This window comes from Melospiza georgiana, chromosome 6 (assembly GCF_028018845.1).
Source record: "Melospiza georgiana isolate bMelGeo1 chromosome 6, bMelGeo1.pri, whole genome shotgun sequence".
Lineage (NCBI taxonomy): Eukaryota > Metazoa > Chordata > Aves > Passeriformes > Passerellidae > Melospiza > Melospiza georgiana.
In genome coordinates this window covers 2,321,304-2,334,291 of record NC_080435.1, presented here as the reverse complement: position 1 = coordinate 2,334,291, position 12,988 = coordinate 2,321,304, and the positions used below count along the sequence as shown (strand labels likewise).

Genomic DNA, 12,988 nt, shown 5'->3' with positions numbered 1-12,988 from the left:
CCACGTAGCTAAAGGTTTGGTAAGGGCACTGTCAGCATCACTCACTTCTTTCTTGGGTTCCAAAGATGCAGATTTCTGTCCTGGGCAGAGGCAGCGTCTGTGAGAAAAGCCAGGATGATGCACAGATGGGAAAATCTGCAATACAGGGAGGACTTTGAGCAAGGAAAGACAATGCTGGTGATTATCCCTGTGGATCATAATCTTTGCCTGCTGAGGAAGATAAATGTTAGGTGGCACATCTGAATGTAAGAGTGCTAATTTCATAGAGAGTTACAGTGCTTTAACAGGTGCCATGGGAACAGGCTGTTCTGTCTGCAGAGTGAACTGGTACACAAAGCTAAACCAGCAAAAGGTAGTGCTGGAAAAGGCAGCAAGCAGACTTCTGAAATTTTACCTCCATGAAAACCAGCTTGTAGTAAGAGAAAAACAAAACTGAAAATAACTTCAGTTTCAACAAAACTGAATAGAGAAGGGAGGAAGGGGCAGGAGTGCCCATTTAAGGAAGAGCTGCCCAATTTAGCAGTGCAAAGATGCAGTTTAAAAAGCCTTGTCCTTGTAACTGCCAAGCAGAATCCTCCCTGCATCAGAACACTGGATGAAAAGCATCAAAACTCAGGAGAAGATTCAGAAGACAACAATCCCTCTTTAGGACATTCCTGTGTTACCCAAGTCTGGTACCAGCAGAAAGGTGACATACTCTTCTACTCTCATGGATTTCTCACATGAGGGTCACGAGCAAGCACCTCTGTTTCCTACCCAGTTTCTCCAAGTTTTCTGTAAACAGGCAGTGCTATTCCTCCCTCTGGCTTGAGGTTGTCTGAAGACCACCTAGGCCTTGTTAAAATTATTGCTGCTGGCTAGCCCAGTAGTGTCCATATTCCTACATTCCTGCAGTTCTGGTTGTTGAGAGCCACACAAACAGGCTAAAAGTCTTGTAGTTTATTAATCAAGGGAATTAAGTAAATACAGTTACTATTTGGAAGTGAGAAAGTCATGAGGCAGCAGAAGATTAAATGAAAGTTGAAACAAATTCTCAGCCAGATACAATTAATGTCTGCTTGTGGAAAACTGTTGATAAGGAAAAACTCTTTGCTGTCTCTTTTTTTTTTTTGTCTGTTTAACCCATGTTTATGTTTCAGAATTTCTCCTGTCACATTGAGTTACAAGCCCTTGAAGTAGGATAAAGACTCCTTTTTCTTCCCTGGGACCGTTCCTTTTGGATAGTAATAACAACCCTCCTTAGCTGTCCTGCACAGCTGAAATACACATATTTATCCCTTTTCATCTTTTCTTGTCAGTCCTTCCAGCCTTTGATAATTTCACTGGTCTTGTGTGACCCTTGCTTTGCTTTTCACATGTCTTAGACTCAGCTGCAAGACAGCTGATAAAATTGATAAATATCATGATGCTTAAATATGTTGCTGCTCCCACAGTGCCTCCCACCCCTCCCCATCTGTTGCTGGGAGGGGATCTCCTGGAAGCTCAGAAGCCTTTTCTTCAGGCTCTGCTGAATTCATGTTACAAGGCTGGCCTGATCATCCTCTGCTGCTCTGGGCTGTGCTGCTGAGAGGAAGGAAAATGAACTCCTTGTCTGGTGAAAAATGCTCTCCATGACCCTAGCTCTGCTGTCTGACTGAAATATGGACATAAAGCTCTGGCTCTGGCAGGCAGCTTCATGGAAGGGGAGAAGAGTGACTCGGGCAAAATGCTGATGGGCTCTGCACTCAAAGTGTAACACTGTGACCAAAATTTTGTATACAAAATTGTATAGATATAAATAAATTTTGTATACAAATTTGTATACAACACAGTGTTGTATACAAAATTTCTTTGTATACAACAAAGAAACTTGAAGTGTTCCTGACAGCTGCACTGGGGCTTCAATTCTGTTTTGGGTTGGGTTGTTGTTTGTTTTTTGGTTTTTTTTTTCCAAAGCTAGAACAAAAAAGGAAGAAAAACAAAATAAAGAAGAGCATTAAAAAAATAATTCCCTATTTAAAGAAAAAACATTTTGAAGGATTTTTTTTTTTGTTTTACCAAATCCTTTTCACATTCAAGGAAGAAAAGTGTGGCTTAAACTGACATCCTTAATTTCAACAGTAAAACTAGCCATGGCTGTGTCACAACTGGGTGCTTCATGATCTAGGCTCCACACTGTAGTAGATAGGTAGGTACACAGATGGAAATTCAGGCAAGATCTGCCTTGGGTGGCTTTGAAGCACCAGCCACAAGACAGTATCACATAAACTCCTGAAAGAGGGAATAAAGACCCTCACCAAATGATTACACTCCATTTTTGTTAAGCACATTTTTAACTTCAACAGCTAAATACCATACTGGCTCACAGCTGCTTTATTTACAGTTTCATTGATCTTACTCTGCTGGGAGCTTATAATGAATACCAGAGCCCATATCTCATATATTTTCTATGGAGACAGGCAGAAGGAAAACACTTAAAACAAGGCAAGCTTTCTTTGAGAAGCAGGGGAGGGTGGGAAGCCCCCTCAAGCAGTAATATTCCCCTGCTCCCTCATCAGACTAAAAAGGAAACACATAAAAGTTATAAATAACTTATTTTTTTCTTGGTTACGGAACCCAATAAAATAAGAAAGCTATTTTGGACTTTAAAAAGCAAAAAAAAAGTCCAAAAAAAAGTTTGTGTTTTTGGAAATTTCAAAGGAAACTGCATCAATTGCCCAAAAAGGCATAATGTTTGGAGAATTTATTTACTCAGCCATTAACCTGGGTGGCAAAGCATCCCCCCTGTGCCCTGAGAGATCACGTTTGGGTTGCAGTGTCACCCCTGACACTGCTGGAGAGAGGCTGGAAAGAGTCCTTTCTCTTCCCCCATTTACATCCCTTCCTTGCCCCCTTGACTTCAGGTTAGCAATAAGAGAAATACTGAAGAATTTCAGTAACAAATCAACTATTTTAAAGCTTCCTGGAGGAAGCAATTATTTGGAGCCAGGTTACATTTATATGGGGAAACAGACTGTAGGATGGTAACAACTCTATCTTGCAGAGCTGAACCCAGGATAATAAATCTCCAGCAAACAGATGTTACAGGGACATTTCTGCCGTTCTGTGTAGGTGGCTCATGGAGATGGAGAAAAGTTGTGCAAGTTTGGAGTCCTGTCACTCACGGGAAGCACTAAACTGTCCTGAAGAACACAGGGAGAAGAGCACAAAATGGGAAACCCAGCATATCTACACTCTTGGGTACCAAGCTTCCACTTCTGGCTCCCATCCAGGAGCTGGTTCCATAGGAAAGCCCTGCTACTCCCAAATCTGACCCCTGATCTTCTCAGCATGAGGAGATTTTAAATGTGGGTTTAAAGATGAACATATATACCTTCTAATCATGGGTAACATGTTATCCCTTCTTAGTGGAGGATCTGCCTGATGGGCAGAGCCGGGGCAGAAGCAAATCCAGCAAAGCAGCCGGCAACTCTGCCCAGTCCAGTCAGCTGCCACTGACCTGTCAGGAGGGTCGTGCACTGCCACTGCTGGCTCTCACTGCCACCTGCCCTTCACCCCAGCTGCCACTGAACCTGCTGAATCAGACAGGTCTCCCTGCTGCTCTCTGCTATTCTGAGGCTGCTCCAGCCCACAACAGCTCCCCCCTCCTTCCCTGAGAGCATCAGCTCTGTGCCCAGTGACACTTGGCTGCTTGAGCTGCGGGGTGCTGTGGTTTGGCACATGTGGGGACACGGGAGAGCATGTCTGTCCCATGAAGTGTGTCCCCCAGCCTCACTGGGATACATGAGCCTGGAAGATAAACCCTGCATGCCACACAGAGCTGCTAAACTCAGCGTGATCTCAAACATCAACCACTAGAGGAGCTGCCAGATCAGAGGGGCATGTCTGGACAAGGAGTCAAGGGTGTTTGTGCCTTGAATACTGGAACCAGTCTGTGCTCTCTTGCCCCAAAATCTGGTTTATTCTTCACTGGTGTAACATGAAAAGCCCGAGCTATATCCCACAGATGCACCATGAACCACGTGATAAAGAGCTGTCAAAGAACAATCACCTTATGCCAAGGTACCCTCAGGGCTGCTCGGCTCTGCGTCTCACAGAAGGTTAAGGTGAGGAGTTTGCTGGTAAACATCATTGTCCTGCAAAAAGGAACAGAGAGAATTGGGAAGTCCATTGAGTGTGCTTTCCCATCCTTTCCCCTGCACCCCAGCTTGGTGCCAAGAGAGACCATTCAGGGTTGCCAAGAAGCACCACGGATGAGGGATGGGGGCTGGCGATGTGTCCTGGCCAGACTCGGCTCTCCTCTCCCGTGCCAGCCCCGTGAGGGGCTCTCTGCACGGCCCTGGCAGGCAAGCAGTGTGCTAACCCTTGTGAAGCACGGCGCTCGTTGGCACGTAGCCTGCTGGCCTTCTGCCTTCCGGAGGGGGAATCTGCATTTTCACAACGCCCTCAAAAACAAGTCAGCGGCTGGGGGAGCTCTCAGAGCAGGGGAGGGTCGGGCAGGGGCAGAGCCGCGGTACCCGAGGGGCAGAGCCGCAGCAGTACCAGAGGGGCAGAGCCGCAGTACCCGAGGGGCAGAGCCGCAGCAGTACCCGAGGGGCAGAGCAGCAGTACCCGAGGGGCAGAGCCGCAGCAGTACCAGAGGGGCAGAGCCGCAGCAGACGAGGGGCAGAGCCGCAGCAGCCGAGGGCAGAGCCGCGGTACCCGAGGGGCAGAGCCGCAGCAGTACCAGAGGGGCAGAGCCGCAGTACCCGAGGGGCAGAGCCGAGCAGCCCAAGGGCAGAGCTGTCCGCTGGTGTCGCTGCAGCTCGGAGCGGGGATCGCGCCGCTCCGGCCGGGGCTGGGTCACAGCGCGGGGTTCCAGCTCGGCACCGCCGCGCACTCGGAGAGCCCACGGGTACGGAACACGCCGGCTGCGAGCCAAGCAGCGCAGGGCGAGGCTGGCAGGACGCCTGGTGAGGGCAGCAGCCATCTATCCTTTCCTGAGCGGGTTGCTCCGAGAGGCTTTGTGGCGGGCTCGGTCTGTGTGACGGGGCTGCTGCTCTGGAGCAGAGGCGTTCCCGTGTGCCCCGGCCGTTCTGCCCTGCCGCCAAAGGACCGGCTGCCAAGGAAGGCTGCCCAGACCACCCACTGCAGGCTGCCTTCCTTCAGGCTTCTCTCCCACGGTCATTTCTCATTGCCAGTGCAAACCAGAGGTGACAAATAATTTCCAATGTGTCCAGAAGGGCATATTCCTGACTGCCAGAACTGCTGTGGCAGGAGACCATCACCTAGTGAAAAACAATAATTAAAAACAATTCCTGGAGGCCAGTGACTCCCATGTGCCAACTGTCTGGTACAGGAAGGTATGCACAGACCAGGGAGCTCCAGTTTCACAGTAGTAAAATTACAGCAAGATCTGCTTGCTGTGTGGGAATAATTTTTGGAATAAATGGAGCTATGAGGAAGGTAGATGTCACCCTTCCCTTCTCTTTAACCTGGCTGTTCCTTCCCAAAGAATAAAAGTCATGTCTACAATTACACAAAAATCTTAACATCTTTAAAGACTGCTCTGAACAAGCAGGACAAAAGGATCACCTCCATCCCTTCCCTATTACATTACTGATACATTAAAAGAAAGGAACACTCATTACTACACTTACCTGAAAAGGCAGTTACCTTAGTTTTTGAAGGAAAACAAACATTAATAAAAATAGTAATGAACTGTATATTGCACTGAAAGAACAATGGGTGTCTACTCTGCAATTTCTGCTTCTCCCACCCTCCCAAGGCAGCACAGCTACAGAGGAGGGAAGAGCAGAGCCTGCCCCAGCCTCCCTCTGCACTCACAGATGCACAAACCCCTGTATCTGTAGATCTCTCTAATGTCTCCTATACTGTCTTGCTACCCACTTGGGATTATTATTTCACCAATGAAAGCTCTAAAAATAGCACTCTCTTCCTATACATACTGTTCTTACACAGACTCAAAGATTAATTAGCCATTTATTATATTTACCCTGTCTTCCTCTCTGGAATCCACTGATGCATGTTCTCTTTAAACCTTTCCCCCCTGCCCAGCCTGGCCTCATTCCTCAAGGAATTCTATGCAAGCACACCAAGGGCAGCCTTTGCTTCTTGGAAACTCGATCCTTCTAAGGCTGCACCAACTCTGAACCTCTCTTCCCCAAGCCATTTGAGCCTCCTTAGCTTTAGCTTCATCCTGGTTTTCACAACTGCAACAAATTAATCGATGATCTGCTACATTTCCAGGCCACAACGCCTAAGCGGTTAAAACAAAACAGAAAAAACCCCACCAAACAAACAAACACAAGAAATTATAGCTTCACTTCAAAAGAATTTTTTTTAATTTAGAAATGCAGTTATATACATAGAACAATTAAATTAAACTTTGTACAAATATTAAAATACTATTTTCACACACACTGCAATGTACAGGATACCAGAAAATACATATAAAATAAAGCAAAATAAAACTGATTGAGTGACATCCTGCACAGCATCAGTTATGGTTTTAAATCCCACATATATATGGAGTACCATTCTGCAAATAATTCCATAGTGGTGCAATTCAGATAAAAAGAAAACACATATAGGAAAGAAAAGATTAATGCAGAAAGGCAATCAAAGCTCCCCTTGCACTTGGATCAGCAACTACCAGCAGTCTACCCACCACATCATTGGACTTCTGCCTCACAGACAACTTCACTCTGTTTTCTTTTGGAAGGAAGCAACTTGGAGAATCTGAACTAAAACATTTTCCAGCAGAACTGAGTTGCCTCTGTCTGATCTCACTCAAGGACAGAAGCAAAAGCATAGTTTACAGAAAGCATATGCAGAGCATCAGTACAACACGTTCTGGTGGGTACAGAGATCTGCACATCACCTGCAGAGGGCTGAGTTTGAAAGCAGTGCTGAACACAGGGCCCTGAAGTGTGGGAAGGGGCGTGTTCTGTCCTGGTGTGCTAGGACTGGAAAAAGGCTTACTTCTTGTATAAAAAACACCTTAAAATGAAGCCTGCTCTAGGAAACCTCTTTGCACTTTCAAAGCTTATAGCAGAGAAAAACTGTTTACTAATGAAGCTCTTCTGCAAGTGAAGGTTTTCACATAGAGCAAATTCAATCTGCTGTTCCCTGGTAAGGACTGAAGGGTGAGGACGGGGTGAGGCAGGATGTGCAAAATGAATGGGATTTATTGCATTTATATACAAAAAAACAAAGTGAAATTTATTTAAATAGATATCTGGATAGAGTAACAAGGCAGATTTTTTGTTTAAACTGCTATCAGAACAGTAAAACCACATTTTTTGCAAGTATGCTCTAAAAAGGTCAGCAAGGACAGCTCAGTGTGTCCAACCAGTTGTACATTATTTTTTTTTTTTACAGCAAGCCTGCTGGTGTATGCTAAATCATCTAACAAAGCACAAGCTTCCTTACAACCTGGTCATGATTGCAATAGCTCATTAGCCTGTAGTAAACCTCTGTTTTCTGCTCTTCCTTGGACAGCTCTCCTTGTGTTCCCTTTTCTGTGCTGCAAACGATTGAACCATCCCAGATTATTTCCAATGGCTGCACCAGCTGCTCTCTTAGCCCCACTCCTGAGTACTGACCCAAGTCATCCACCCTTGGAGCACCTTAGGATGTTTCTGCCCAAAGCATGTGGTACAGATTTCTTTCTACACATCTGAGTTCCCCACACACTGAAAGGCCAAATTAAGACTCCAGATGCAGTAAACAGTTCACCACACCAGAGCTGAAAGGCCAAGGAGAAACCTCAGCAGACATGTCTAAGGGGTGAAAAGCACTCTGCTTGCTGAGTACATGTCCTGCTACCCAGCAACTTCCCTGGTGGTTAAGGATAAAAATGCATTAAGCTGTTCTCCCTCCAAAACTCATGATGTTTTAACTCAGCAACAACCCCAAAGGCTCACATGCTTCAGTGCATCCCTCCTGACTTAATTTTTACATCTTCTGCAATTAATGATGGGGAGGCACAAGCTATTTGAAACCAGAACACACAATGCCCTCTCTCACCAGTGCTGCTGACACCCTTCAAGGTGGCAGGAGGCTGTGACACAGGCCAAGCTGGCTCATCATTTGAGGTGAGCTTTATGGGGCAGCCCCTGGTGAGAGACTGGCCCACTTCCCCATGGGTCACTGCCAGCTTCACATCGTGGCTCTCTCAGGCTGGTCCAGTTCTACAATGCTTGGGCTGTAAACACTGCAATGAGTTGCATTTAGTTTTTAAAAGAACTGTGGAACTGGAAAGGAGCAAGGAAGTTTCTCTATTGCACATAATATCCTGAATTTCTGAAATGCCCTTCCCCCCTTTAACTGTCAGACTCCAAAAATAATGGAAAGCTTTAAAATAAGTGCTATTTTTACTTTTCTCAATATAATTAAATAATTTGAATGTTCTTGAGTATCACAGAATCCAGCACATATGACAAAGCATGAGATGATTAGGTTGGGAGTGTTAAATAAGAAAAAATGCCTCCTGTTGAAATCTTTTCCCAGACATCAGTGGTGGAAGAAAAGTTATGGAGAGTGTGGCCCCATCGTGGGGAAAAAAAAGGGGGAAAACCCATTTACTGTACTACATCTTGCAAGGCTGATCCTCTGTGCTTCCTATCCACAACACTGAGATCCAGGCTGCATCTACTTTTGGCAAAATCCAGAGAGAACACACTCAGCTCAGCGATAACAAACACTTCTGAGGCAGAGCACAGCTCACATCTGAGCAATCTTGAGGCTTCAGGCCTTGCTCCCACACATAAAGATAGGACTGTGTAAAGTAGATTTTCCTGTATCTCTACCCAAAGACTTTGCACTCCTTCAGCCTCTGCAGAACTAAAACAAACATGAATGGGTAATAATCATTTGATAGCCAGTAAAGTGAGGCCTTGCTCTCCCTCCCCTTTGAAAAAGTTGTCAGGCATCTTTTGGATTCCTTCCCTGCAGTTTCACCTAATTTTATAAGAAAATTAACTCTAAAGCTGAGGATATAGATGAGCAGTGTGATGCTTTCAAACTGTGTTCCATATTCTGGCTCACACAGATCCTTGGGGCCTGTTCCCACAAGATTTGCTACAGGGAATGGAGCTCTTCTGCAGGTTCTGGAATACTCAGATGGATTACCAGCCAGCATGGAGACTGGCCTGGAAGCTGCTGGCACACCCTCAACAAGCCAAGAGAAACTGCCTGTTTATGCTTGATCACAATAGCTACACTTGCATATTTCCCTCCTCCACCTCCACATTTCCCCAACTCACTAAAAGCCATTTCCAACAATTTTTATAGAATCCAATGATACGAGCTTTAACAAGACCAAGTGCCAGGTGCTGCACTTTGGCCACAACAACCCCCTGCAGTTACAGGCTGGGGGAAGAGCTGCTGGACAGCTGCCAAGCAGAGAAACCCTGGGCTCACTGTCTGCTGTCAGACTGAACACGAGCCACAGTGTGCCCAGGTGGCCAAAAGGGACAATGGCACCCTGGCCTGTACCAGGAGCAGTGTGGCCAGCAGGACCAGGGCAGGGATTGTCCCCCTGTACTCAGCAAGTGAGGCCTCACCTTGAGTGCTGTGTCCTGCTCTGGGCCCCCCAAATTAGGAAGGACATTGAGAGGCTGAAATGCATCCAGACAAGAGCAACAAGGCTGGTGAAGGGTCTGGAGCACAAATCCTGTGAGGAGGCTGAGGGAGCTGGGGTTGTGCAGCCTGGAAAAGAGGAGGCTTGGGGAGACCTCATCACTCTCCACAACTCCCTGAAAGGAGGGTGTAGCCAGGTGGGGATTGATCTCTTCTCCCAGGTAAAGTCTTAAGCTGTGCCAGGGAAGTTTAGGCTGGGCATTAGAAAGAAATTCTTCACAGAAATAGTGACTGGGCATTGCAATGGGCTGCCCAGGGAGGTGGTGGAGTCACTCAGTGCCACAGTCTACTTGACAAAGTGGTGTTCAGTCATAGGTTGGACTTGATGGTCTTAAAGGTCTTTTACAACCTACTTAATTCTGTGTGATTCTGTGAAATTAAAGTACTCCTTCTTTGTAGAGCTTGCTTCCTTTCTTTCCCCACTCTAACTGAATTTTCTCTTCCAAGCTGGCAGTTGCTTGTTTTACAACAGCAGAGAGGAGGCCAGGCCACAAAGGATGTGTCTTCTGCTGGTGGTGTAGGTGGTCATCCAGCACAAGGCCTTGGGATCAGCTTCCAGCTTCTCCCACCAACCTGGAAGCAGCACTACCCCTTTCAGGAAGGCAACACGTTCCCAGCTTCTATACTGTGAATTGTAGAGGGTCAGTTTGAGCAGACAGGACCTTAAATGCATAAAAAGCAACTCCTGCTCTGAGCTGTTGAGGCAGCAGGAAAGTCACACAGACTTTCCTCCCCACTCCCTTACCACTACACCTGCTCAACTCCTCCAATAAGCCAATGAAGGAGAATTTACTCAAGCTCAGACCATTTCCAACACTCAAAAAGCTAAACACAATCGTCCTCATGCTTATTTTTAAAAATTCCAATGGCAGATGTGTAAACAACATTTGTCCTCTACAGCTCTTGAAGCTGAGATACCACAGCCCACTGTAAAATGACACCAAATTTTCACTATCCAAACTTTAAAAAAAATACCCAAATCACCCAAATGGGATTTATCAAATTCCTGTGTTAATGCAAGGTAACATGAGCTACAGGGAAGGATGTTTAAAACACTTTCATTTTAAATTAACATCCCTCAATAACAAGGATAGGGAAAAGAGGATTCTTCCATCTACAGGCACACACTGTTCCACGTGTCCCGGGATTTACCAGCTATTCAGGAAAAGGAATAGCAAATACACAGCTGGACACTATGGCCAATCCCCATTTCAAAGAACTGGAGCTAAGCCACAGTGATTTTCTACATAAAGATGTTTTATCATTATTGTCAAGTGCTGTTATGGTTTTTTACTGTAGCAACGAGGATGAGGATGGTGAGGATTGCAAACCAAAAGCAAAGCAGCAAAGACAGCATCCCTGTTTACCTGTACATTACCACATGATGTGTAAGGCCATGACATTTTGTTCCTTCAACTCAAAAATGTAGCAGCTTCTCATAAGGGCAAACACTTCCCTGGTTACTTCAAGACAGTTATGACAAGGTACATGCATCTAAGAAGCCAACTCTTCTTGTGAAACCAATCCCATGGAACTTGGACCATCTACCCCAGACAAAGGTGGCTTCCTGCAGTTACAGAGTCCCAACACAGACAATCTGACCTGCTGTAGATAACTGTGGCGGGCAGAGGTACACGTATCTCTGAATTTTCTCTTCCCTACTACCAGAACTTGAAACAATCCTCAAAACTTCAGCACTAAGCTATGGTGTCCTCTAGCACTTGCTGTCAGTGCACTCAACTCTCCCTCAGAGCAACAGGCTGGCACCCTGTTTAGGAAAAGCATTACAAAAGCTGCTTACTCCCAGCCACAAGGGAGGAGCCCTTCTCCATGGGCCCACTGGAGCCCAGCAGGTTAAAACAGAAGACCCTTTGCTCTATGAAGCAAGGAAGACACACCAGCCTACGAGATGGCAGCTACCCAGGATTCAAGTACCTACTGTGGCTGGAAAAGGAATTTGGGATTGCACCAATGGCACTAGGAATTCACTACCTACAGGCATTTTTTGTCACGGTATTTTCAAACACCTGAACCTCTTCCACTGGGCTGCACTGGTAGAGGAAGAAGGAGGAGACAAAAGTCATTTTCAGGAATGGACTCCTGCAGAGATGGGACAGAGGACATTCCTACATGTTGGACTTCTCAGCCTTCAGTTTTTAAGCAATTCTCAGTGAACTGTTCCTGCAGAGCTAAGCTGTCATACAGCCCATCTCATCTCAGGTGCTTCTAGACATCACAAGCTGCCCCTTAACTGCAGCCCCCCCAAGGCCAACGTCAGTCCCAGTTAGGCATTCTGTCCTGCCCTATCACACAGAGGATGCTGGAAGAAGAGCCTATATAACATATATATGTATATTTAAAGTGTGTCTGCACCCAGCGAGCAAGCAGGTTTAGCCCCTGCTCTCTGGGCAGCAAAGGGCTAGAAAGGCTGATAAGCTGCAACAAGCCGGTGTGAGGAGGAGAAAGGCACAAGAAAAGAGCAGCTCTTCAGAGACTGCTGTCAAACATCTGGCTGGGGAAGAGGAGAGGAGAGAGCTCAAATCCACTCTGTTCCTTGAGCCCCTGATGCTGATGGAATGGGGAAGCCAGTGCTGCACCAACTCCACTGGTGCATCCAGGAGGCAACCTGGCGACATCCTTTGGATCTTCAGCTGAGGGCATCTCTTCTTGGAGGTATCCAGGGTACAGCTTGCGAGGATGGGGAAGACTGCACAGAGTGCTTCTGTCCCAAAGGCAGGGAGAGAAGAGGAGGAAGAAATCCAAAATGGAGAAAACTAGACAAACACAGCAGACCTCATGCTTCCTTCAATAAGGGAATATCTGAATGGCAGGGAGAGGAAAAAAAAAAAAAAAGAAAAAGTAGTCAAAGTTCTGTAGTTTAACACACACCAGAAAAAGTACTATTGAAAGCAAGACAGGCTCCCACTTTCAAAACGTGACAACGCAGTGTCTTCCTCTCATCACATCACATCACAGCACAAAGGAACTCTGGAGGGCTCTGCTCCAACCTGCCCCTGAGAGTGGGACCATCACCAGCTCCAGCCCCGAAAAACTCCAAGGACAGATTCCATCACCACTCTGGGTTTATATCTGGTCCTGCATTACCCTCCTAGCACAAAGTATTTCTTAATATCACAGAAAGGGGAATTTCTGCCCTGAGCTATCTACAAGCCAGTTACATTTCTTGCCTAAGACACAGCAGTCCCTGCAGAAGCAACTTCAAGCTACACCTTCACATCAGCTCTGGCATTGCAAAGCCACTCCTTCAGGACAGCACAGAAGTGAGGAATAAAAGATGTTTTGACTGTTCAACAGACTTCCCCCTCTGCCCTCTACAGTAAGTTCAAGCACATCCCTCTTAGGT

At 46.3% G+C, this 12,988-nt stretch overlaps 1 protein-coding gene across 4 annotated transcripts in view; it reads right to left on the bottom strand.

Annotated features, from left to right (window-relative positions):
• Window positions 1-6,305: 6,305 nt before the first annotated feature.
• The window catches only part of SUSD6 (sushi domain containing 6), an 89,539-nt gene continuing 82,856 nt past the window's right edge, over window positions 6,306-12,988 (bottom strand). For all 4 annotated transcript variants that reach the window (XM_058026434.1, XM_058026436.1, XM_058026433.1 and 1 more), the window contains one exon: window positions 6,306-12,444. In XM_058026434.1, the coding sequence (XP_057882417.1) occupies window positions 12,419-12,444 (26 nt within the window). In that variant the 3' untranslated portion in view covers window positions 6,306-12,418. The remainder of the gene's footprint in view (window positions 12,445-12,988) is intronic.